Here is a 25,911-nt window from a genome sequence, read left to right as displayed (position 1 = left end):
AAACTGTATGGAGCATGGCTATTCGCAACAGTTCCTCAGAATCTGAAATATTTGTTTTCACTGAGAAAGCATGGTCATTTCTTCTGTAGGTGACCACTCCAACTTAAACATCAGTCTTTAATTTTAAACTGTGCACAGCCCCACACAGCTGTAAATTCATCAGTTATTTAGATTTATTCCAAGGCAAAACAAAATAACATTTGAGGAACACGGGGGATCTGCTTCTTCAAAAGGATCAAATGCAGAAAATAAGCTCTCTTTCATCCAGATCATAAATGGATGCTGTGATATCAATACACGCAGGTCAGTAAGGCAAATGTAATGACAGTTTTTTGTGGGATGACCTTCTTGAAAAATACTTTAGAGAGTAATGGTTAATTGAGAAGGTGACAATGTATAAGTTTTGCTTGCTTGCTGTTTTAAAGCACATTTGGGGAAGGCTAAAGCAAGGAACAGTTGGAAGTATCTTGCAATTCTTAACACTGTTAAAAACCATTGCAAAAGTGAAGATATTTTGAAGTTCATTTCAATCTGCCTTGAAAATGTTTCTGTTCTAGTCAGTAAAAGTGGCTTTGATCTAGTATTATTTGATCAATTTATAATTGTTTAGATACAAGAATCTATAGAGTAACACTGCATAGGTATACTTGAATCCTGATAATATATGTATTTGACAAAAGGAAATAAAATGTGAATATTTTGTTCATTTAGAGGCAACTTCTATTCTATCCCATGAATTCTTGCAGCTGCAAGATGCACATCAGAGACTGTTTGGGCAGGGTGCTGCAAAAGAAAGGGTAGAGGTGTATGGTGGAAGGGGGGGAATTTTTGTGTTTTGTAGTAGGGATGTAATAGCAGCCTGGCTCAGTCCTGGCTTGTGCCGGGTCCGGGACCTATCCCTGCTGCAGCTCTGCATTTGGAGCAGGCAGCCCAGCTATGTTCCAGCTTGAGCCAGGTCTGGAAGCTCAGAACCCCCACCTGGACAGTGGCTGCAGTGCGGGGCAATAGGCAGACAGCCCACAAAAGGAGGTGGGTTTTAAAGTGCCTTCTCTTGTGGACCAGCTCCTGCCAGAGGCAGCAGCACGGAGTAGCAGGGGGCTCCTCAGGAGTGTGGCCAGAGCGTACTGACTGCAGGCCCTACCCTCGGGGACTATAGAATAGTCGACTAACCAATAAGAATTCATGAGGTTAATCAACTTTTCAATTAACCAATATTTAAGATTCCTATTTTGGGGGACTGATCTTTGTGGGCTCTAAGGGCAGTGAACCACTATTTCATTTTATTTTTGTTATTCTAACTTTTGTTTGGAACACCTCAAGTCTTGGACAGATGAACGTTTTCATTTCTCTATAAATCAAAATATATCAATTTTAAAAGGTATAACTTATGTTACTAGTGAAACCAGGATTTGTTTAAAAAAATGAAAAAATATTCCAACATATTGGGAGTAGTAGGTAGTTTGCCTTGTTTTGTTAGCTTTTTTCTTTTTTAAAAAAATGCAGATGCTGGCTTTTAAAATGTGGTAATGTGTGTCTGTGCAAGAATTCAGTGCAGAGGGAGATTAGGGGTTTGTGGAGTCCTAGTCTAGAGCAAGTGGCCTGCAGTCCCCCTGCCTCCTAGTGTTCCTGCCAGGGAAATGGGGTTGGGGAGCAGGGCCTTCCTCTGCCCCGGTGCTCCTGCCAGGGAGCTGGGTTGGAGCACAGGAGCTTCCTGTGTCTGCCCAGTGTACCTGCTGGGGCGTGGGGACTGACTTGACTGCCTGCCAGGAGTGCTGGGTGGCCAAGGGAAGTGGGGAAAGCGCCATGACCTGACTCCACATGCAGATGGAGTGACTTGGTGCACAGAACTCCCATTTTTGCAGGGATCCCAACTGGCTAAGACTCCTGGACACAGGCCCGATTGGCCCAGTGGCTAATCTTCCACTTGTCCAGTGGGTAACGGGTACCAACATTTGAGTCAAGTGGCTTTAGTTTGTGGTTCACTCGATGTCATGCTCACCCATCCAAATGTTGCTTTGCATGGTTTGAAAACCTTTGCTTTGGTATGATTTATTTCCGCTTTTAGAAATTAAATGACTGTGATACTCATATCACATGGACCTACAGCAACTCTGTAGCTAAGATGTAACTTAGCTTTCCTCGGCCCTGCAGGGTCCTTGGTCATTGCCCTGCTTACTTCTCCTAATGCCAGCCTTGTATTGGCTTAGTAGAAATGGTTCCACATTTACTAAACCTTTTATTCAAAAGAAAAATAGATTTTGGTCAGACAATGTACCAAATAATCACCCCACTTCACTAGTCCATGTATGTAGTAATTCAAAGCTTAAAATATTAGAATCATGGAGTACTAGGACTGGAAGGGACCTCGAGAGGTCATCGAGTCCAGTCCCCTGCCCTCATTGCAGGACCAAATACTGTCTAGACCATCCCTGATAGACATTTATCTAACCTACTCTTAAATATCTCCAGAGATGGGGATTCCACAACCTCCCTGGACAATTTATTCCATTGTTTGACCACCTTGACAGGAAGTTTTTCCTAATGTCCAACCTAAACCTCCCTTGCTGCAGTTTAAGCCCATTGCTTCTTGTTCTATCCTCAGAGGCCAAGATGAACAAGTTTTTTCCCTCCTCCTTATGACACCCTTTTAGATATTTGAAAACTGCTATCATGTCCCCCCCTCAATCTTCTCTTTTCTAAACTAAACAAACCCAATTCCTTCAGCCTTCCCTCATAGGTCATGTTCTCTAGACCGTTAATCATTCTCGTTGCTCTTCTCTGGACCCTCTCCAATTTTTCCACATCTTTCTTGAAATGCGGTGCCCAGAACTGGACACAATACTCCAAATGAGGCCTAACCAGCGCAGAGTAGAACGGAAGAATGACTTCTCGTGTCTTGCTCACAACACACCTGTTAATACATCCCAGAATCATGTTTGCTTTCTTTGCAACAGCATCACACTGGTGACTCATATTCAACTTGTGGTCCACTATAACCCCTAGATCCCTTTCTGACGTACTCCTTCCTAGACAGTCACTTCCCATTCTGTATGTGTGAAACGGATTGTTCCCTCCTAAGTGGAGCACTTTGCATTTGTCCTTATTAAACTTCATCCTCTTTACCTCAGACCATTTCTCCAATTTGTCCAGGTCATTTTGAATTATGACCCTATCCTCCAGATTAGTCGCAACCCCTCCCAGCTTGGTATCATCTGCAAACTTAATAAGCGTATTTTCTATGCCAATATCTAAATCGCTGATGAAGATATTGAACAGAGCCGGTCCCAAAACAGACCCCTGCGGAACCCCACTTGTTATGCCTTTCCAGCAGGATTGTGAACCATTAATAACTACTTTCTGAGTACGGTTATCCAGCCAGTTATGCACCCACCTTCTAGTAGCCCCATCTAAGTTGTATTTACCTAGTTTATTGATAAGAATATCATGCGAGACCGTATCAAACACCTTACTAAAGTCTAGGTATACCACATCCACCGCTTCTCCCTTATCCACAAGACTCGTTATCCTATCAATGAAAGCTATCAGATTGGTTTGACACGATTTGTTCTTTACAAATCCATGCTGTCTGTTCCTTATCATCTTGCCACTTTCCAAGTGTTTACAGACGATTTCCTTAATTATTTGTTCCATTATCTTCCCTGGCACAAAAGTTAAACTAACTGGTCTGTAGTTTCCTGGGTTGTTCTTATTTCCCTTTTTATAGATGGGCACTATATTTGCCCTTTTCCAGTCCTGTGGAATCTCTCCTGTCTCCCATGATTTTCCAAAGATGATCGCTAGAGGCTCAGCTACCTTCTCTATCAGCTCTTTGAGTATTCGAGGATGCATTTCATCAGGCCCTGGTGACTTGCAGGCATCTAACTTTTCTAGGTGATTTTTAACTTGTTCTTTTTTTATTTTACCTTCTAAAATTACCCCCTTTCTACTAGCATTCACTATGTTAGGCATTCCTACAGACTTCTCGGTAAAGACTGAAATGAAGAAGTCATTGAGCATCTCTGCCATTTCCAAGTTTCCTGTTACTGTTTCTCCTCCTCACTGACCAGTGGGCCTACCTTCTCCTTGGTCTTCCTCTTGCTTCTAATGTATTTATAAAAAGTCTTTTTGTTTCCTTTTATTCCCTGTAGCTAGTTTGAGCTCATTCTGTGCCTTTGCCTTTCTAATCTTGCCCTGCATTCCTGTGTTGTTTGCCTATATTCATCCTTTGTAATTTGTCCTACTTTCCATTTTTTATATGACTCCTTTTTTTTATTTTTAGATCATTCAAGATCTCATGGTTAAGCCAAGGTGCTCTTTTGTCCTCTCTGAGCTTACCAAAATCCCCCTTCCTGAAATCCATTGTCTCTATTTTGCTGTTCTCCCTTCTACCTTTCCTTAGAATTGTGAACTCTATGATTTCATGATCACTTTCACCCAACCTGCCTTCCACTTTCAAATTCTCAACTAGTTCCTCCATATTTGTTAGGATCAAATCTAGAACAGCTTTCTCCCTGGTAGCTTTTTCAACCTTCTGAAATATAAATGTTTGACTTTGTTTTCATCCACTTCTGGTCAATTTTTTATTTAAAAAAAAAAGTGCATCTTTTAAATTTCTAGTTTGACAATCTCCCTTTATTCCAGAAGTTTGAAAACCAGATTGGAATTGTGAAAAGAAAACATTTGACCTTTATTTATAGATTAAAATATATATTTGTTTACATTTATAAAAATGCACCTGTGTAGTGCTCATGGTGTATATATATTTATTATATGTTAAAAAAAAAGAAATGCCATTGTTATTAAGCTCAGTGACTGGTAAATATGGAACTCTATTAGATACCTGAATATGATAAAAATATAAACATTCTTATCTTTAATTTTCTTAAGTATCCTATATGTATAGTGTATCGGCAGGATTCTTAAATTGACAGTATTTATAAATAAGAAGCAAAGGCAACTAGTGTCAGGAATCCTTCTAATTTTATGATTAAGAAATTACTTGTTGGTATCAATCTTTGTGTTTTAGGAGATAAACTATTACATTGCTTTTTCTCATATTATAATTGCATTCTCTTCATACAATTGTTCCTAAATATGTCCCTTTCTTTACAATTTAATGCTTGCTGCAGATTGCTTTCTCTGCTGAATAATTTCTAACTTTTAAAGAAATAAGAGGACTATTCTTGTGCATGTACTTAAAAAAAGTGTCCACTTTACTCCATATATTGCACATCAGGTATCTGCAGAACTGGAAAGTTTATGTTGTTTGTACATGCAGCCTGTGAACAGAATATTTTTCTAATTTTCATGGATATGGTCAGGCCATCTATAAAATCTTCCAAAACATTTTTTCTGACCTATGCAAACATGGTAAAGAAGAAACCTTCTACTTTTGAAATTATGTTGAATCCTGTTTCATTTAAGTCACATTTTAACTTTTATATAAATGCTTCCCAAATTAGAATTCAAATTGAATCTCAAATTATAATTCATAAATAGACTTGTATTTTCCCCTCAAAGAGTTAATAAGAAACTCTGGTCTAGTATTAGATATATATTTTTTTAGTTCCCTGGACAGTTTATTTTCTTTCCTGTCTTTTGTTTAGTGTGACAGGACCATTTGTTTTGTGACTTATTGAAAAAAAAATTGTATACTGGAGGCGAACCAAATGGCTTTCTCTGTGTATTTCCAAGAACCAAGAAGTGCTGTATGAATCCTTTGTGCAGATCCTTTTGTCTCCTATGCTGCTGCTATCTGAACCATAGAAACTGGTCAAGGTCTTAGCTCAGTCTTTTATTAACTTGTATTTCGAGTCTCGTATGTATTTAGATAATTTTGTTTAGAAAGTCGGGTTCCCAAAGAAAGCAAACATTGGACCCTTAATGTTTAAAAACAATCTCTTCCTTTGTTTTGAAAATTACCATTAACCGTTCATAGCCATAAAGGAAAGGAAAATACATTCATGTGACATTAGCTCTCTTTCTATATTTAAGAGTGTAAGTCCATTTGTTCAAGAACTCCTCCTTCATGGTAAGAGCTAAGGCCACCAAATTTAGTATGCAGGTTCTTCTTCTCCTAACTTAAAGCAAGATCAGAGTTTGGTTTTTGCTAGGACAACCAGAAGCCCCAAGAAAAGGACAGTTTTCCATCCATTACATGAAAAGGGAGGAGCTGCTGTTTGGAGGGACATGATGTGAGTGTGGCCATTGGGGGCAGCTCTATCACCAAAGGAGTGGCTAGCAGGGCTCGGGCTCCACCTTCTTGCCTGCCAGCACACTGGTAAGTAGTCCCCACCTCTGGCACTTGTCCACTGTGATGGGAAGGAGAAAAAAGGCCCCTGGTGGCTGGGAGGGTTTGGAAGGAGGAGACAGCAGGTCCCTGGCAGGCTGGCGAGGCCTTGGGGGGAGACAACAGGCTCAGGTCTGAGGTGCTCTTGGGTAGCTGTAAGCCTTCTACCCAGGCAACATACTTCGTAAAGTGGAAACGTTTTTCATTCTGGTCCACTCAACAGGGAGTCCTCCTGTGGCAGGCACCTATCCCCCTTGTGCTTGATTATCTCTTGCATCTAAAGCACCAGAACCTAGCTATTTCATATATTAGGGCCCACTGTGCATCTGGTGGAAGGAGGTAAATCAGTTTTTTGAAACCCAATGATCGGGAGGTTGTTAAAGGGTTGGTCAGGTTGTTCTCTCAGGTCAAGGACCCGAGTCCTCCCTGGTATCTGACCCTGGTCCTTTGTGAGCTCATGGACCCCTGTTCAAGCCCCTAGGAACCTGCTCCTTTTTGTGTGTCTCATGGAAAGAGGTCTTTCTGGAGGCCATAATGTCAGTCAAACAGATCTCTGAGTTCTCACTTCAGAATCACCATACACTGTCTCTTTCAAAGACAAAGTACAATTACACCCTCACCCACCGGTTCTGCCTAAGGTGGTTTCCTACTTTCATATGAACCAGGACATACTATTGCTGGTTTTGTTTCCTATACCCCAGGTCACCAATAGGGAAAGGGCCCTCCACTCACTGGATGTCTGATGTACCCTAACATTTTACACTGAACGCACGAAGCCATTTTGTAAATCAATGCAACTCTTTATTGCAATAACGAAGAGGACGAAAGGCCTCCCCATATCAGCCCAGAGCCTTTCGTTGTGGATCACATCCTGCATGAGGATATGTTCAGATCTCGTTAAAGTGTCAGCACCGGCCTGAATAGCCCATTCCAAGAGGGCACAGGCCTCTTCCATGGCGTTTTTCACACGAGTCCCTGATCAGGGCGTCTCTCTGGCAGCCATGTCGTCGATCCACACCTTGGTTTTTTCCTGCATTTATTCAGAAATGGATTCTGTTTTCATCTGTACTCTTTGTATTGTGTGAGTGTTCTCCATGCTGCATTTGTCTGTAGCTGTTCTGTTAGAAGCATTTCCCTTACTTACTGAGGGTATGTCTACACTACCTCCCTAGTTCGAACTAGGGTGGTTAATGTAGTCAATCGAAGTTGCAAATGAAGCCCGGGATTTAAATATCCCGGGCTTCATTTGCATCTTGGCGGGCGCCGCCATTTTTAAATCCCCGGTAGTTCGGACTCCGTGCCCGCGGCTACACGCGACACGGAGTAGGTAGTTCGAATTAGGCTTTCTAATTCGAACTACCGTTAGACCTCGAGGTGTAACGGTAGTTCGAATTAGAAAGCCTAATTCAAACTACCTACTCCGTGTCGCGTGTAGCCGTGGGCACGGAGTCCGAACTACCGGGGATTTAAAAATGGCGGCACCCGCCAAGATGCAAATGAAGCCCGGGATATTTAAATCCCGGGCTTCATTTGCAACTTCGATTGACTACATTAACCACCCTAGTTCGAACTAGGGAGGTAGTGTAGACATACCCTGAGTGATCCCCCTGCTTTTCCAGTGTGGATTTCCCAAGTTAGGAATAGCATTTGTAATAATTTTTATTCCTTTTCTGCCCCTCTCTTTTGAGGGTTGGCATCATCAGAGCTGTAGTCTATATCTACTTGAAATCCTTCACTAATGCTAGTCCTGATGTAGTCAAGTTACTGCTTGAGAACAGAATAGAAGATAGTATATTGTAGTTTTTGCATATTATTATTAATGCTCAGATAGCCATTATTTATACATGAATCCCAGATACATCACATCCCTAATTTTGTTATATTGAGCCATTTTGTTATGGTGAAATTATCCACTTCAGAAGGATTCCATTATACTTCTCTTTAATATTTAGCTAAATGGTACATAGGTAAAATAATGTTCAGATGTATAAGCCTGGATGGTCAATATTTAAATCCAGAATATTACTCTCTTATGAAGTCCCATCTACAGTAGTATGAAGAAATAAACTAAGGGTTAGCATTTCATGCCTACTTTGCATATGCAATTGCTAGTATTGCATAAACAATTATGGTAAATGTGTATGCAAATAAGTTAGAAATGCCATATGACTGTCTCTCCATACCATTTGTATGGCATCCATCACTAAATTATTTCAGTAGGAATTGCATGGTCTAATTGGGTGTGCGCACATGCATGTATGGTTTTGAAAATCTGAGCCCAAAATCTTAAAATCTGCTTCTTGCCCCCTTACCATTGTTTAACTTACTATAAGCTTACCTGGCATTTCCTGGGTCCTTTAGACCAAGGGGCTAGCAGTGTCTGGAGTGTAGGTCAGGAGGCTGTTGGGGGGGGGGAATTTGAGAGTGAGGGTTGGGGACAGGGAGGGGCTCACAGCTGGGGTGGGGGTCCCATCCGGCAGGGCTTTTTCTCTCCCCTCCTGGCTGGCAGGGTTTTTTCTCCCTCCAGCCCCACCTGCTGGCAGGGGCCTTCTCTCTCCCCCCCACTCCAGTGCTGTGGAGCAGAGGACTACTTACCCAGTCTGGTGGCAGACAAGATGGTGGAGCCCCAGTGCTGTTGGCCACTCTCTTGGTGGTGCAGCTGCCCCCAGTGGCCACTCTTTGTATCACATCACTCCAATCTCTGCTTCCTCCCTTTCCATGTTATGGAAAACATTCCCATTCCTGGCACTTCCCACTTTCTTGGCACAACCAACCCCTGACCTTGCTTTAAGTTAAGATAAGAGGAACCTGCATACCAAATGTGGTGGTCCTGGCTCTTACTGTTTTAGAAGGAGTTCTTGAACAAACAGACTCACAGATGGACACACAGATGCACACTTCTAAAATATATCTGTTTATAGCAGTAAGGCCTCTTTTCTTTCCTCAACATGGCAAATTCTGAAGCATGCTTAACATACAGCCCCAGTACTCCAACATCTGTTCCCATATGTTCTTGGCATACCAACACTGACTCCCCTGGCATGAGTAGCATGCTGAAACTCTGGTCAACATGTCTCCAACAGCTCATATTGTTTGATTCCTGCTTGTAAAAAGTGACAGCTAGCCTAAGATGTCCCATGAATTACTTAGTAAAACATAAACCTTACTCTGCTGTATTATGGTGCCAATTGTAAATACTTCCTACCCTTTCCCTCAACCCCAGGAGCCACCTGTGGTTTGTTAATTTACTTCAGCTGGAGACAGGGTGCAACCTGAAGAAGTGTTTAAATGTATTTATTAATGAAATTTGCACAGAAGAAAAATATTTGTAAATCCAGGTTTACAAGCATTGATTACTACAGTATGGTTTGTGACAACGTATCTTATCTGGAAAGCCTTGGCACATAGTGACCAACGAGAGATACACAGAGCTAAATCACAGCTGCTTTTACTGGATGCTATTGACAAAAATTATAAACTTATTTTGGTGTATATAGCAGATTGGTTTGTAGGGCACTAGATGACTCTCAAAATGTAGTCTCGGTATTTACAGTATAGTATGTGCTTTCATTTTGCTGACTTCTACAGAAAGGAAAATATTATGCAGCAAAATAGTCTGTCACTTTTCTCCCTCCTTTCTGAGGCAAAATGTAGTAGTTGTAAAACAATCTCGAAAAAGCATATTTGCTGCCATCAGTTGCTGCTGAGAATTTTGAGGACTTTCAGTGCTTCAAGAATGGGCTTTTAAATGCCAATTCTTTCCTGCCTTTAGTTAGATTTCTGTTGTTCATTTTCCAATTGCTCTTGAAACAAATATGCAGCTAATTTAGACCATCAATGAACAGAATCAGTGTTAATAAGATTATGATGGCTTAACGCATACCATAAACCAAAAAGATTATATATAAAAGATGGAAAAATAAGCATATGAACAAGTAAAATTCTACAAGAAGTTCAATTTATTTAAAAATTAAAGGAAACAGTAAATGTTATAATATTTTCAGTCTTGTGAATCTAGAATTTTAGTTCTTGCAGCCCCAGTCTAGCAACGCACTTATACACAACTTTAACCAGGCATGAGACGTCTCCTGATTTCAGTGGGACTAAACAAATGCTTGCAGTTAAGCAAATGTTTAAATATTTCACAGGATCAGGGTCTTAAATGAAGGCTTGATGGTAAAAATAGCTGGTTGTTGAGAATAGAGAAAACTTGTGTCAAGAGGGGTGGCATAGCAAACATTTATATGAAAGAATCAGAAATTTAGAGTCAAAATAATGTTCTATATATTGAGCCAGTTGAAAGAGGATATTCAGTTAAGTATATTATTAGCAATCTTTCCCTTAGCAAAGCCTTGTGAACAGGCTGACAAAATAAAAAGCATGAAGGAACCCTAAAGAGAGATTTATTGGTTTAACAAAAACCAATGTTTTTTCAATCTAGGAATTTAGGGTAACCTCACAGTCAGCTGAGATGCATTGGAAACTCAGTCCTGTGTTGCTGGTCATTTTGAGTGATTTAGTTGAGAAGCACCCAACTCCATTTTCTATTAAGAAATTGGACTAATTAGTAGTTGTGAGTTTTGTAATGTTACTCATCATTCAGTAGTTAGATGGGATTTGATTGCAATGTTGCCAAACCCCAAAGTTAAATCATGACTTTGCCCCTCAAAATCATGACATTGTAAAGAAAACAATATATATATATATATATATATATATATTTGCCTTACGGTTTTGAAACTTCAGCATTTATTCTTTCAAGCTTTCAACTGTGAGGGCTAGAAACTTTTTTTTAAATGAAAGCTGAGATTACCATATAATCAGATGACTACAGGCAACTGGGCTTTAAGGAAAACACCAAATATTGCAAGACTTGCAATAAAATCATGAGAGTTGGCAGCACTGTATAGGGAACTCATGAAAATGCTGATAATACCTTATGTATTTCTTTCCCATCATTTTTAACCATCCTGTCCTGGCATCTAACATCATTTCTGTTACAGTTGAAACACAACCCTATGTTTGGTGCTTACTTCTTCTGTTTCTCTTGAAACTAGGCCCATGTTTACTGCAAAGCTTGTGAGCCTGGACTCAGTTTGCAACATAAGCAAATCAATGAGCTTTACTGAAAAATCTTTGTGCAGCTTAACTCACAAGATGTTTTTATTTTTCACAGTGGCCGAGGAAACCAAAATTATCTCTTGAAATGGTTATAATAGGAAGGTGTAAAAGATCTTCCTTAGAATGATTTGACTTGATAGCAGTAGCAACACCTTAAAAAGGCCACGTCCTTCATCTTGTAGTTTACAGTTAGTCAATTTTGAAGAATCAGCAGACATGCTCCAGGAGGCTTTAAGAAAACACTTCAGCTTATATATCAGTCCTGTTAGAGAATTAGTTCTGGCATCTGGTCACCATTAGTTTTAAATACAGCTTTGTTCACATTGGTTCAAGAAGCAGCTCATCTATCACATTTTCAGTACTGTGAATCTCAAACATGATGGTGCCATTTCCACAAATGTACATGCCAATTGGGAAATTGCATATACGGGTTGCCAGTTAAATGCACCACTGATCATTTGCACACTTTTAGTTACTTGATTTGTGTGTCTGGTTGCTGTAATTGCACACATTTGCAGTTTTGATAATCTCTGCCGTAGAGCCTTTCCTGTTCCCTGAGGTAGCTCTGAACACTTATCAACAGGTGCTTTTTTATACAAATACCTTCATCTCCATGAATGTCTGACAGTCTTTGCAACTCCATGTAGAGGAGTGTATTTCACACAGAATATGGATTTATATCGTGTCTTATCCTTTTGTGTTTTTCTGTCTCTTTGTAGGTCACCTCTTCTATAAATTTGGAATTACAGAGTCCGACTGGTACCGGATCAAGCAGAGCATAGACTCCAAATGCCGGACAGCGTGGCGACGAAAACAGAGAGGCCAGAGTCTTGCAGTGAAAAGTTTCTCAAGGCGAACACCTTCCTCTTCATCTTACAGTGGCTCAGGTAAAAGAACAATCAGAGAAATAGAAATTTCATTTTTTACAAAATATTTGAAAATAAAATTAGATTCCTTTACAATAGGCTCATATGTAGATACTATAAATTGCAGTATCTTTATGTTACCTATGAGGTACAATCTATACTTGAATATAAATTGAGGAAGAGATGATGACGTTTCACGTGATCATTGTGGGATAAGATTGTGGCTTATTGCAGCTTTTCTTGCACGTAAAGTTTAACGTTGATGAACAGAAATATGCATGTGTTTGTGTGTTTTTGGCATGAGATAGAGGAATGGAAACCATCCATCACACCATCAATAAATATGTTCCTGTTTTGAAATGAGAATTGTAACCAGTTTCAGTAAGTAAGAAACATAATGGTTTCAATGGGTTACATACTTATGTCTCAATTCATTTCTGCAATAATATTCAGGCTTGACTACCTCTTCCCCAACTCTAAACAAAAATTTTGGCTCTTTAAATACAAAATTCTCATATACTAATAATTCATGTGCATGTTCATGCCATTATGTATTACACCCACTATGTTGTAACCAGGTTGTTATGCTTTTTCAGTAGAGACACATATTTATCTGTGATTCAAATTCACAAGAATAAAAACAATACATCTTGTTAAAATCTTTTTCACAGTATATTCATACAGTTTATTAGCATGTTTTAATTTTTTCACAAAATACTTACCTGCTATCCATAAAAATCTAGTAGGCAGTTCTATGTTTCCACATAAATATAGACATGAACAATAATAAAATGAAAAATGTTGACCTAGGAAATAGTCTCACGGGGCATTTTTGGCACATGCTTATATTAAATGCAGTATTGTGGGATGTTTGTACATCATAGATTCAAAGCAGCATTTTGGAGGTGAGCCCAAAGAAGAGGAAGTAAGTTTATTTGCCTCCATGAAGTTTTTGGTTGCATGTTAACACTAACTGCTGTATCTTATGCAAAGAATGTCAAAATCTGTTTTCAATGGACAATTTTATATACTAAAACTTGAAATAATTTCCAGAATTCTCAAATTGAAACAACTAATCTGCATAATGATTACCATAAGCTATATTTATTGGCGGGTCTTTATTTGAAGCTCTCTTTGTAATTGTTTTCTTTATACAAAATGCCTATAGCCATATTGACTAATGTTGGCATTCATTATGGAAAGCTATTAATCATTAATTTACTGGTTGGAAAAATGACCAAGAGTGAGATATAAAGATGCAGGGTGAGAGTATTTTGTCCTCTGAAAGCCTCATATTAACCCAGGAGGCAGTAGTTTCCTATCTAAACAAAACACTGCGCGCGCGCTCTCTCTCTCTCTCTCGCTCTCTCTCTCTCTCTCTCTCTCTCTGTCATAGCCTTTAAAGATGTCTTTTTGTCTTGAATGTGTAGAGTTCTACTGAAATATCTGCACATTTAGCTTGCAGGGCAATATGACTCTCTTTGCCAGTGGTGTAGGACACAGTAATAGTAGCCTCTTCACTGTTAAATATGTAGCTCCCCCTCTATACAAAGGCAGGGTAGGGGGCAGATGGGAACTGGTTTGTGCAAGGATCCAGCTTTTAAGCCAGCTCCCCATGAGCACTGACTTCCAGGGAGCCGCCTGACCCCCTGCAATTGCTGCCTCTATATCAGAGGCAGCAGCATGACAGGGAGGAGGGCAGGAGCCGGCTTAAAAACTTAAAAGACAGCTCCCCATGAACACCAGCTCCTGCCTGTTCCCCCACATGTCAATGTGTAACTGCTCAATTGTTCAGTGGTTACATGTTTACATGAGTAAATGCTTTTTAACATCCTTATTATTTGAAGTACCGTGTGAATCCATCAGGTTCCTTCACATCCAGGAATTGTTAACAAAACTGTTAAAAAACAGTAAACTCTAGTCAGGTTATGCTGCTGCTCTGAAAACGTTTGTGCCATTTCAAGAACAGGTGGGAGCCTTAGCATTTCATCTGAAGCTTGTCCAGCAGCTATTTGAAAAGAGTAGAAGAGGTATGAAGACAGCAGGAAGGAAGGGAGAAGAAGTAGGATGAGAGTGTAGGAAAAAGGAAGAGATGACTGCATTGTTAGGAGGGGGAAAGTCAGAGAACTTTTGGATGACAGAGTGGTAATTCCATCTCAGTGTTCAGGTAAACACATGAACCACTTAGGCTTTTCTTTTGTGGTTTGACATCCCTGGAACCCCGCGATTGAATTACAGCCCATAATCCCTAGGCATCTGTTACTTATTATGTACACTGTATAATGGATGTGGCAAAATTCCCACTGCCAGCTAGTAGGGAAAATAAGTCATATTTTATAGCTCTGAAGTAATCTAAGGTCTGTATTTCACAGTTATGACAACATAGCTGTCAAATATGGCTTTTTAAAGTGTTACATATGAACCCAGACAACTTTTTATGGTAGCATTTGCTTCAGGGAGCAATTGAAGGTGAGTCTTGAATGATCCTAAATCCAGCTACTTGAGAAACTCCATATTGTTTGTCAGGGTTGTTAAGATAAGCTTGAGTGTCCCTCTAGTCACGGCTTAGGATACAATACTCTGAGATTGCAGGGTCTTGTCACTAGAGTCCTTCCCTCGCCTATGGATCGCTGCTGTGCTTTGTGCTGGAGCTGATATATTGCTCCTTTCATGTCTTACTAAGATGCATCTGCTTAGATAGGCATTTCTTTTAGAATTTTGTTCTGGGGTAACCAATGAATGCTGCCATTGGGCAACAATCACAGTAATGATTGGTCTGTAGTACAGATGCCTCTGATTTAATTAAATTGTACATAACGTGTATTTTAATTAAATATTGTCTTACCTTTTGGTTAAAATATGGTATCCTCTTCACACAGTAGAGGAAGACTGTGCCTTACATAAAGCATACGTCCCAGCATTAGTCTGCCATCAGAAACCATTGAGTTTTCTTTCTGTGTTCACTGTAATTTCATCAAAACATTTGAAGAGTGCATGGCCATATAGTTCAGTCTCTTGTGGAGTACTGCATTTGATCTTCCTAAACAGTAAGGAATGGGAGCCATATTTTTTGTTTATTAACCAGTAATAGTATTATTTTCAGTGTACACTTTTGTGCTCTCAAATAAGTAAAAAAGAGAGTCTAAATTTGGCAGGAAATGATAAAAGAGAGACATAAACAGACCAGGACAGTGGGATGGCAAAGGAAAGCAAAGTTTATAGTCATGTCTCACAGTTAATCAGTAAGGCATGGTCATATATGCATAATTTCTTTAAAGTAGTTTGTCGATAGTTCTTTTAATGGTTCATAGGCTTCATAAGACAAGGTGGATGAGATAATATCTCTTATTGGACCAACTTCTGTTGATGAGAGAGAGAAGCAGTTTAGCTTACACAGATCTCTTCTTCAAGTCTGGGAAACATGCTGAATTTCACAATCTATATATATATTTTAGAGGCATCTGTGTGAGTCCATTCATCTGTCTGTTTGCAAGTCTGTTTGTTCAAGAACTCCTCCTAAATAGTAAGAGCTAGGACCACCAAATTTGGTAGGCAGCTTCCTCTTATCTTAACTTAAAGCAAAGTCAGGGTTTGGTTGTGACAGGAAAATGGGATGTACCTGAAAGGGGGAGGGAGTTGACCAGAGAGACACAATACTGCACAGCCACCACTAATGGGCAGCAAGTATGGGGGACAGATGTACTGTAGAGTGACCACTGGGGGCAGCTGCACCAGGAAGGGAGTGGCCATCTGGGAATGAGGGCTCACCAGCTTGATGGCCATCTGCCCAAGTAAGTGGTCCCTCTGCCCCAAACCCTTTCCCCTGGCGGTTGTCCCCTCTCCCTGCCCCAGAGCATCACCAGGACCAGGCAGCATAGCTCTTCCTCTTTTCCCCCAAGACCCACAGGTGCCCACTTCAACACTGCTAGGCCATTCAGCGTGGCCATGCTAGCAAGCCAGTGCGGCCTCCTTATCAGGCTTGGGGAGTGCCATCATGCTGGCCTGTGTCCCTCTCCCAGAGACCTCCACAACATCCTTCTCACCCCCGATTCAGACCAAGGGAGTGCCAATGGGAGGCCTCTGTGCCTAACACCCCTGTCCTTTCCCCACTCTGCTGGACTGGGCAATGCTGGGTAAGTCTTCAAGTTATCTTGTAAATATTTGAAGCAGGGAGCTTCATCATCATGAGGGATATTGGTATATTGGGAAGTGACTCTTTGGTGGTGAGGTTGATGTTCTGAGGGAGACTGTTAACATTACAGAGCTTGCAGAGGAAGTTAGCTGTACCCTGAAGGAAGCAGGCCCCTTGTACAGTGAGTGGTTTGAGGATGGGCTATATGAGCACCAATATTCTTTCAATGAGAGCACCATGGCCAGATATGGGTTTGCCTAGGTTCCCTTCTTTGTGTGTCTTGAGAAGCACAGAAGGTCTCTGGGGTGGGTTTGTGGGCGATAGGGTTGTAGAGTGTTTCTTAGAGTGGTATGAAGACAGATTTGATGATATGCTTAAATGTCTAGGTAAATTTGTAGTGTGGGGTCATCTTTGATTTACATATACTAGGTGGGGAGTCAGACAGTTGTCAGTTGTCCTCATCAGCATAATCATCATGGTTGAGGACTATGATGGCTCCACCTTTGTCTGCTGGTTTGATTGTTGTCTGGTGGTTGGTGGATTGTATAGCTGTCCCCTTGGCTTCATGGGAGAACAAATCATCTTCTTCGAGTGATTGTTCATGGCTGTTCCATGCAGGTGAGCGCGCATTGTTAGAAACTTTTCCCCTTAGCAATACCCATCAGGCCAATAGGGGATCCCCCTGGAGTGGCGCTGCTATATTGGCTAATATATACCCCTGCTGGCCCTCTACCCCTCAGTTCCTTCTTACTGTGCATGATGGTCGTTGGAACATGCTTTGTTCTTGCTCTGAAAGCGCCTCTTACAGTTCTCACCTGTTGTTCCATAGTTAGTGCATTTTTAAATTTCATTGTTCTTGCTTGTTCTAAATAGTTGTAAATAGTTGTTAAGCATTAATACTTAGCTGGTAGTTACTTTGTGTGGGGCTTGAGTCGCATCTCCGGCATGTGTGGCAGGGCATGCTGGGCCCCCAAGGCTTCAAGTGTGAAGTGCCAGAAGCCTATGCTCTGTGAGGATCCCCACAAAGCCATTCCTCAATGGGATCTTAACCTGGTCCTGACTAGACTCACAATATAGTAAAATAACAGCTCTGAAATACAGCCCTCCACCTCAAACATGGTATTCCCACAGCCCATAGGGCAGTATAGCAGTTTAAATCCAATGCATAATAAAACCAATAAATACAAATAATGTTTGAGCCCTGTTTTTCTTGTTGTGGACTGGAATGTTGCTGAGTCTGAGCTGTCACGGTTAGTTGTTCATACTGTTCCAAATATTTTTAACATTTTAAGCCTGAACAGCTTATTTCTTTTTGATGATAACTAGCAAAGCATCTGTATAGAAAGCCTTTTAGCCAGTGGATTTGGGGAATAGAAGAATTAACTTCATGAGTCTCGGTGAAAAATGTGTGTTTTTTAAAAACGGATGATCTTTATCTGAGAGCGTCACTGCTTTATTTTTTTGTGCAATACAAGGCATGTGTTAGTGATTGATTTGGGTGCCACTTCTACCACAGAACATTTTAAAATTAGTTTGATTTTTATGTATCCTTTTGGCATCTTTTTGTAATTGTCACAATTTTTTTAAAGTTTTTGATAATTTTGAAGATCAACGCATTTTCCTATCGATCAGATCAGTCAACCTCTGGAACTCTTTGCTGGGGGATATTGTGAAGGCTCAGACTATAGCAGGGTCTAAAAAGATAAATTCATGGAGGTTAAGTACATCCATGGCTATTAGCCAGGATGGGTGGGGATGGTGTTCCTGGTCTCTTTTTGCTAGAAGCTGGGAATGGGTGACAGGAGTGAGATCACTTGATGATTATCTGTTCTGTTCATTCCCTCTGGGACACCTGGGATTGGTCACTGTTGGAAGACAGAACACTGAGCTAGATGGACCTTTGATCTGACCCAGTCTGGCCGTTCTTATGTTCTTAATTAAACAAAATGAATGAATTTGATAAAATGTAGCCAACTTAAAAACCATTATCAATATATTAAGGGCTAGACTGAGCCTTTGCTCTTACCCCCAAGTGTGGGTTGTGTGGAACTGTACTACTCTAGGAAAGCTTTAGGGCAGAACTGTAACTTAGTCATTGTTCCCCATGAGCCCCTAGTATTCTTTGGATCCACCCAGTACGTACCTCTCCTCCATCTCTTTTCCATTCACCAGTTTGCATTAGTGGAAGGGGACTAGCAGCTCCACTTAACTCATCTGCCTCCCTGTACCTGGAGCAGCCATCGGAACAACCCCATACTTCCCTGTGCATCTGCATTAGGCTGGGCCGCAGTTTGGCCCTCAGGCTTTAAAAGCTGAAACGTCTCAAAACTGTTATCTGGGAAGAAATGTCTGCAACGTCTGAATATTTATTTTATTTTAAAATACACCACTCTGTTCCCAACCCCCCACAGAAACATAACACATCTCCATTTCAGTGTGATCAGGCCAGAGCACAGCATGTGCACTGCCTGCCTTTGCTGCTCCTTTTTCTCTGTGGGAGTAGATGTCTAGCAAAACAGTGTGCGTTTTATTCAGAGGAGGAAATAGCAAACTGAGCACACAGTAGCAGCACCCTAGTCCTTCTGGAACTGTGTGTGACCAAGCTGGTGTCCCAGACGAAATAAACTACCCAACAAGCTAAAGGACAGAAAGCAATATAACTGTTACTAAGTAACAAGGGGCAAATTGAAACATACTTTCTAAGCTTGTAAGAAAGCATTGCTGAGAATGGAGAGCAGAAACTTTAATTGACCCTTTTACCACATTCAGGGTGATAAAATAATGGCTGGTTTGTAGTTCTCTTTAAACTCATTGATTGTTAGAAAGTTAATTCTTTTTAATATCCCCTTGGGACGTGCTCGAGGGGGTTCAGAAAGTATTTATTCTTTGAAAAATGTATTTTCTTTCATATTATTTCTATCATCTGATACATAAAGTGGATGCACAGTGTCAGCTTGACTGTGTGGTGTGGGCTGTGGCCCAGCTGTCCTAAAAACATTTAAAAGCCCCAAAGTATTTTTGAGGGTGCGTATGTGTGTGTGTATGAGGGTACCTATATTCTCTGCACCGTTATTTTTCCTCTCCTGAACTTACTGATGAACCACAATCTTACCTTGTTGCTTACCTTGTTGTTCAAAAGCTGGGCTAATACAAAGCAGTAATTTAAAACTTTTTTTATTTGAGAATAGTAAATATCTAACACATCTCACCATCACTTAAAACCATGTGTTCTGTTAGTCCTGACATTTCTTTGAAGAACACAGTGAACGAGCTGTTTCTAATAGTTTTAGAATAGGCCCTATTTAATTTGTACTTTTATAATAACTGACTGTGTGGAAGAGAACTTAATACATAACTGGGTGAACATGCTGAACTGTATTGTTTTTGGTGGAAATGTGTGGTGGATGTGTTGAACGATGACCATCCATATTGATATAGGGGTAGTGCTGCTGAATGACATTCTTTGAGGAGGGAGGTAAGGATTTAGTATTGATCACACAGCAGAGTGTAATTGTAGGGGAACTGGATGCATGGCTCAGAAATAGTAATGGGATCTATCATCTTTTATTGCTAGATTGCTGGTCTATCTGTGATTCAGGTTTGTAGTAACCAAAGCTATTACCATCTGAAAGCTGTTCAGTGTGAGATTTGAAATGAACAGTCTGTCAGTCTAGTTCCCAGCAGACAGACACAAAACACACACGCTTGCTCTCCTTGTTGGCAGTCCCCGACTGGCTGAGAACTAGAAGTAGTCCTGAAGATTGAACTCTTGGTGGGAATGTGAAGAAGTTGGCTTGGTTATTGCCCTGCAGTAGATCCTTTTCTGTGACTCAGCAGATAACTTCATTTTCCAGAGCGGGGGACTGGCATTTTTCACCAATGCTGTAGTGTATTCACTTCATTTTTGAACATGTGATTTCCTAAAGGCTGTCTAGCTGTAACCTGGGTTCCTTTTTTGGGACCGAGGAACCCATTATGAAAATTGCATTGTTATACATTTCCTAATACAAATGACCTGGATACATTCACATTTTGGGAGGCTGCACGTGCTTGAGTTGTGTTCTTAGAAGCTTGTGTGATTCATTAGAGATGTTGAACTTTGAGTGAAATGTTTATATTTAAATCTTTCTCTGCTTTGTAGTATGTACAAGTTGATACGATATGACTAGATTTATATCATATATCTTAAAAATAACAAATTTCCTCTTGTATTTTCAATATATCACAATTAGCTGTTAACTGGGCTGACCTCTGGACTGGGAAGGCTTGGACTGCCTGAGAGGGATAGTACATTCCTTAGCCAGGCATTGTCAATGGGAGCTTTGCCCAATTCACTACTGCTTCATGATACTGCAATGTTAAAAGTTCAAAAGGATCTAATCTCTAGACTAAATATGTAATGAAGCTGGTAGAAAAAAATGAACGTATGCCTTCTCACTGCTATTTTCCTCCTCCCCCACATATTCATTAGATGGTTCTACGTTTAATTGGTTGTGCAAGTTTACAGCAGCTGTAGGATTTATGGGCTGCGTAAAGTAATTGGAGTGGATCGTTGGGCTCAGGGTGAGGTTGTATTCCCATATTTCATCTAGCACTTTCATCTGAAAATGTCACCCTTTGTTGTGCTTGAAGTATTCATTGCAGTGATCTGCCCTGCTCTTCTCTGAGACAGGCTTTTAGCCCTCAACGTATGCGTTTTTGTTTCTTGTTTTGTCTGACAAGAGTTATTAATGTGGCTGCCAGAATAGGTTAAACAGACATGCTTTTAAAAAACATCCATAGTTTTTTTTGGTAGGGGCCTGTGAGGAAGAGAGAGCATCACTTTTATTTCTGTGAATTGTCCAGTAGAGAGTGATGTATCCGGTACTTGTGCCCTTTTTTTGGAAGGGTAGATTTCTTTGTTTATAATCTGTTTTTCTTATTTCTCTTTTTTGTACGAAAAGAGTTGAGATCACCCAAAACCACCTTCCCATTTCTTAGTACAGGTTGCCCCTCTGTGGCCCGTCATCCTCAGGACCTGACTAGTACTGAACAAGGGAATTTGCCCGACCGTTGAACTTCCAGCCCCCCACAGGTCTGCTTCGAGCCCCAGCTAGCCCCCCCTGCCTTCAACCGGCTGTGCAGCCAGCCCTGGCTGGACCCTTAGCCCCAGGGCTTCCAGCTGTACAGTTGGACCCCTCTCCCTTGGGACTCCTGGGGGTGCTGTGGGTCTCCCTGCACCATCTGAGCCCCCTGCCACAGGGCTTTAGGCTGCCCTGCTGGAGCTCCTCAAGCTGCCTGACTTGGGGCTCCCAACCACACCGCGAGATTCTCCTTGCCAACTGAGCCCCCTGCCTTGGGACTCCCAGCCTGCCGCTGGCCTCCCTTGCCCCTAGGTTCTCTGGTCCAGGATCATCTGTGGTCCTACTAGACCATGGATGTTGTCGGACCCGAGAGTTCTGGTACAGTTCTAGCACTCTGAAAGTGTTATGTAATAACTGAAATGGAAGAGCACTCTGGGTAATAATATGCAAATAAGCAGAGCAAGTATAAAACCATTTTGCTCCAGAATCCAAACCTCCATCCCTCTTGCCAAAACAAAGGGACACATCCTCAGGCACACTTATGTTTTTAGCTCATATTAGAGATATAAAAATGTAATCATTTAAACAGTTAACCAATGAGCATGAGCTGCTTTTGGTTACCATAATGGTTACACGTCAGCTCCTGACTCCACTCCTGTGGAGCCAGCAGCCACTCCGTGCTACTGGCTCTCTATTAGAGCCTGCAGCATGCAGTGGAGGCCGGCTCCTTGGGAGAGGGTTCAGGAGCCAGCTGCTGCTCCATGCTGCTGCCTCTAATACAGCTTATAGTGCAGAGCCTGCAAAGCAGCCATCTGGGAGTGGCGCTGGCAGCTGGGGGCCAGCTCCCAGCTTGCATTGGTGGCCGGCCTGCTCCCAGGGAGCAGTGTGTAACCGTTAAGATTTTTAATGGTTACATGGTTACCTCATTAATTGCTTTTCTAGCTCATTTAAAATAAAATTTGGGTATGAAGACACTTATCTGCCAATCAATTTTTGGAGACTATTTGAGAAATAAAGTTACAGAAACCCGCAGGGAGATTTAAATTGAAATTAATTCAAAGAATGAAAGAAATGAAATGAGAGGCTAAATAGTAATATGGAAAATGCAAGATGTTTTTCCTTTGGTGTAAGTAATGTTCAAATTGGTCTTAGTTGAAATATACACATGCTAGAAACAGTTATGAATTATGTTTGTCAGACAAATCCAGTCTTGCTTTCACAACTACTGAAGAGGATTAGTTATGAAAAATATACCATAGCAATAAGTGTTTTAGTGGGGTCACTTTGCCAAGTGTTGCCCAAAAAGATACACATCTTTTTTAGACAGAGGGAGGAGAGGGGGCTCATCATGAGCATGTACAGTAAACACAGATTTTAAAGGGTCTAGTTTTCAGTTCATGAAAAAGGAACAACTCACTTATAACATTCTCCATTTCATAACTCTCCATTTTTGAAAAGTTAAAAGAAGCATCTTTTGTTCAAAGGATAACAATACTGCTAATGCATCTTATCCACCTGAAAAGGAAGATGCTGTGAAAATATCACATTACCTCCATAACAGCAGCATTAACTCAATTGTTCAGATGATGTCCAAACAAATCCTCCATTCTAAGTAACACTGGAAAATTTCAACATGAGAGTTCAGCTGTACGGTTTCTAAGAACCAGGGATTCTCTGTTATATCAAAATTTTAAATGTGAGGCCAGATAGTTTACATTATAGTGATTTATAACTGTTGACATAGCCTCCATTCAAGCTGTGTGCTATTCATGTTTGTATTTGTTTTTTATGGGGAATGTTTAAAAATGGATAAATATTACTTTTGCCCGGTCAGAGCTTTAGAGGGGAAAAAACAATTATACATAAAGGATGTTTTGTTTTCAGACACTGCTGAGTTTTCTCTTCCTTTCTTCCTTTTTTTTGTTACTAACTGGGGCTATTGCAATGAAGCCAAAGATTGAAGTCTATTTTTAAGCAAGTTTTCTTCTTGCGGGATGTATGTTTCTGAGCGCATTTGACCCCATTCCTCTGACTTCTTAGTGAATTGGGTATATGCAGTGCTTACCAATCCCTCCTGAAACTTGCTGATGTAAAAATAGGGTTTTTTTACATCTGTAAAGTAACAGCTGGACTACAACAAATACAGGTCTCTTTGCATTATTCAGTGAGGGTACATCTACACAGCATGCTTATTTCAAAATAAGCTATTTTGGAATATTTTTCCTGAAATAGCTTATTTCAGGATAGCACGTCTACAGTACAGGGGAAACCTCAAAATTAGTCCCAGGCAGGCTTCCCTAATGTGGACGTGCTACCTCGAATTAAAGCCCCAGGAGGCACTGGGGAGTAATTACTTTGTTTGGCCCTTGGGGAGAAGCTATTTCAAAATAGCAGCAGTAGAGCATCCACACTACTGCTGTTCCAAAAGAGCTATTTCAGAATAAGCGTTATTCCTTGTGGAATGAGCAGGGCTGCCTCTAGGCACCAGCAAACCAAGCACGTGCTTTGGGCAGCACATTGCCAGGGGTGGCATTCCGGTCAGCCTTACCGCCTGACGCGGGCCTGCCTGTGGCCCCAAGGCAATGGGTGGGGCAGCAGAGCCAGTGGCCTGCAGGGGGAGTGCGCGCTCTTGATGCCCTCACGCCGGGTGGGGTAGGCTGGCTCCGCCCCTCGCACGCAGATTGGCTGGCGCGGCCTGCGCGCGAGGAGGGAGGGGGCGCTGACCGGCTTGGGGGCTCACCATGGCACTGTATGTGGAGATAAACACGAGGAGTAACGGTATTTCGGAATAGGAAGCCTAGTCCAAACTACCTAGTCCGTGCCATGTGTAGCTGCGCGGCACGGAGTCCGCACTAGCGGACATTTAAAAATGGCGGCGCCTGGCTATATGCAAATGAAGCCCGGGAAATTCAAATCCCGGGCTTCATTTGCAACTCCGGTTGCCTACATTACCACCCTAGTTCGAACTAGGGTGGTAGTGTAGACTTACCCCCAGAGACTTGCTGCTCCCTCTTGCTTTAGACCCCGGAGCTAGGATTCCCGGGCCACACCCGAGCAGTGCCCATTGGCAGTGTCCAGTCTGGCTGTGTCTGGCAGAAGCACCTTTCTGGCTGACTGCTGGTTGGGAGGTTAGGGGGTCTCTGCAGGGACCTCAGACTTGGGCTGCCAGGCCTACACTTCTCCCAGCTCCTGCAGGCTCTTGGTTCCCACCCACCGGTCCCTTGAATCCCATTCAGCATCCTCGGGTAAGGCCCCTCACCCTCACATGAGCCTGCAGACTCCCCTCTCCTGACCCCTCGAGGTCCTTCCCCGCCCAGCCGGTTCTCGGGCTACAGATAATTGCCCCTTTGGTGCAGGGTGGAGGCGGTGGCCACACACAGCCTCTGCCATGTGCTCCCCTTTCCCAGCTGGTGACTTGCTCCCCCCAAAAACTAGTCATCCCTCCCCAGCAAGGGCAGAGGGTCTCCAGGTGGGGCCACCTTACAGCCTCTCCCCTCCCCGCCCACGCAAGCACACGCCTTCACCCTTCCCCGCCCTGCCCACTGTGTTTCATTATCCACTGCTCGTTTAGCCTTTCTGGGCCTAATTTAACTCCTACCCCAGGCCCCGTGGTGCCTGGGCGGTCATGGGGCCTGCTCCTGCCGTTCAGCAGAGCAGCGTGTGAGTGATTGGCCACACCGGAGCCATCTTACCATCTGGAGAAACTGAGGCACAGAAGCATGATGTGACTTGCCCAAAAGCTGACTACAAACCAGCGTATTGTAATTGCCAGGTCGGTGCCCTCCCACAGCCAGGAGGCACTGACTACTCCCTTTCAATGGTCCCTCTAATCTTTTCCATCAGGGTGCAGATTACATTTTGTTCTATGGCACTGAGGCATATACAAATGTGCATCACCCAGAGAAACACAGGCTGCTGGCTGTGGGTGCTCTGCTAATCAGTGGGGTGCCCACACAAGCACCCAGTGGACAGGGAATGCTGCTCCCTTCCCAGAGCTGGGAATAGGAGGCAGGCCTGGCCAGGCCTCTGCGCTTACCCCTAGCGAGAACGGTGCCTGCCCCAGAAAAGGGAGGCTCTGAATGACGGGGTCGGGCAGCCTCAGTGCTCGCTTTCTGCTTTCTGCTGGCCTGGCCCCCTCGGCGCCCCCTTGCCAGGGGAGGGAGATCAGGTCTTATTGGTAGAACAAACCAGCTAAACGGGCCTGTCCCCAGAGTGCCCCTCCCCCAGGACGTGCCGACATTTCCGTGCGTGCTGTGGGGAGGGGACACGAGGGTTTGGCGGGGAGAGGGAAAGGAGACAGAGTTTGGACGGTCAGTGGGGGGAGGTGGGAGAGGGGAGCGGACTGGGTCTGGTCGGGAGGGGGGATCAAGTTTGGCTGGGAGGGAAGAGAGGGCGCAGGGTGGATTAGGTGGAGGGAAAAAGAGGGGGGCAGACTGGATC

General features: G+C 42.3%; 1 protein-coding gene across 4 annotated transcripts in view; it reads left to right on the top strand.

The window, feature by feature from the left end:
• The window catches only part of BANP (BTG3 associated nuclear protein), a 280,256-nt gene that overhangs the window by 139,153 nt on the left and 115,192 nt on the right, over window positions 1-25,911 (top strand). For all 4 annotated transcript variants that reach the window (XR_012906631.1, XM_075939922.1, XM_075939923.1 and 1 more), the window contains one exon: window positions 12,130-12,297. Coding sequence is in view for 3 of the 4 variants with exons in the window: in XM_075939922.1 (XP_075796037.1) it covers window positions 12,130-12,297 (168 nt within the window). In the remaining variant the exon portion in view is untranslated. The remainder of the gene's footprint in view (window positions 1-12,129; window positions 12,298-25,911) is intronic.

The sequence above is a fragment of the Pelodiscus sinensis genome, chromosome 12 (genome assembly GCF_049634645.1).
Source record: "Pelodiscus sinensis isolate JC-2024 chromosome 12, ASM4963464v1, whole genome shotgun sequence".
In the NCBI taxonomy this organism is placed as follows: domain Eukaryota; kingdom Metazoa; phylum Chordata; order Testudines; family Trionychidae; genus Pelodiscus; species Pelodiscus sinensis.
The sequence above is the reverse complement of the archived record's forward strand: the minus strand, read 5'-3'. Positions and strand labels throughout refer to the sequence as shown.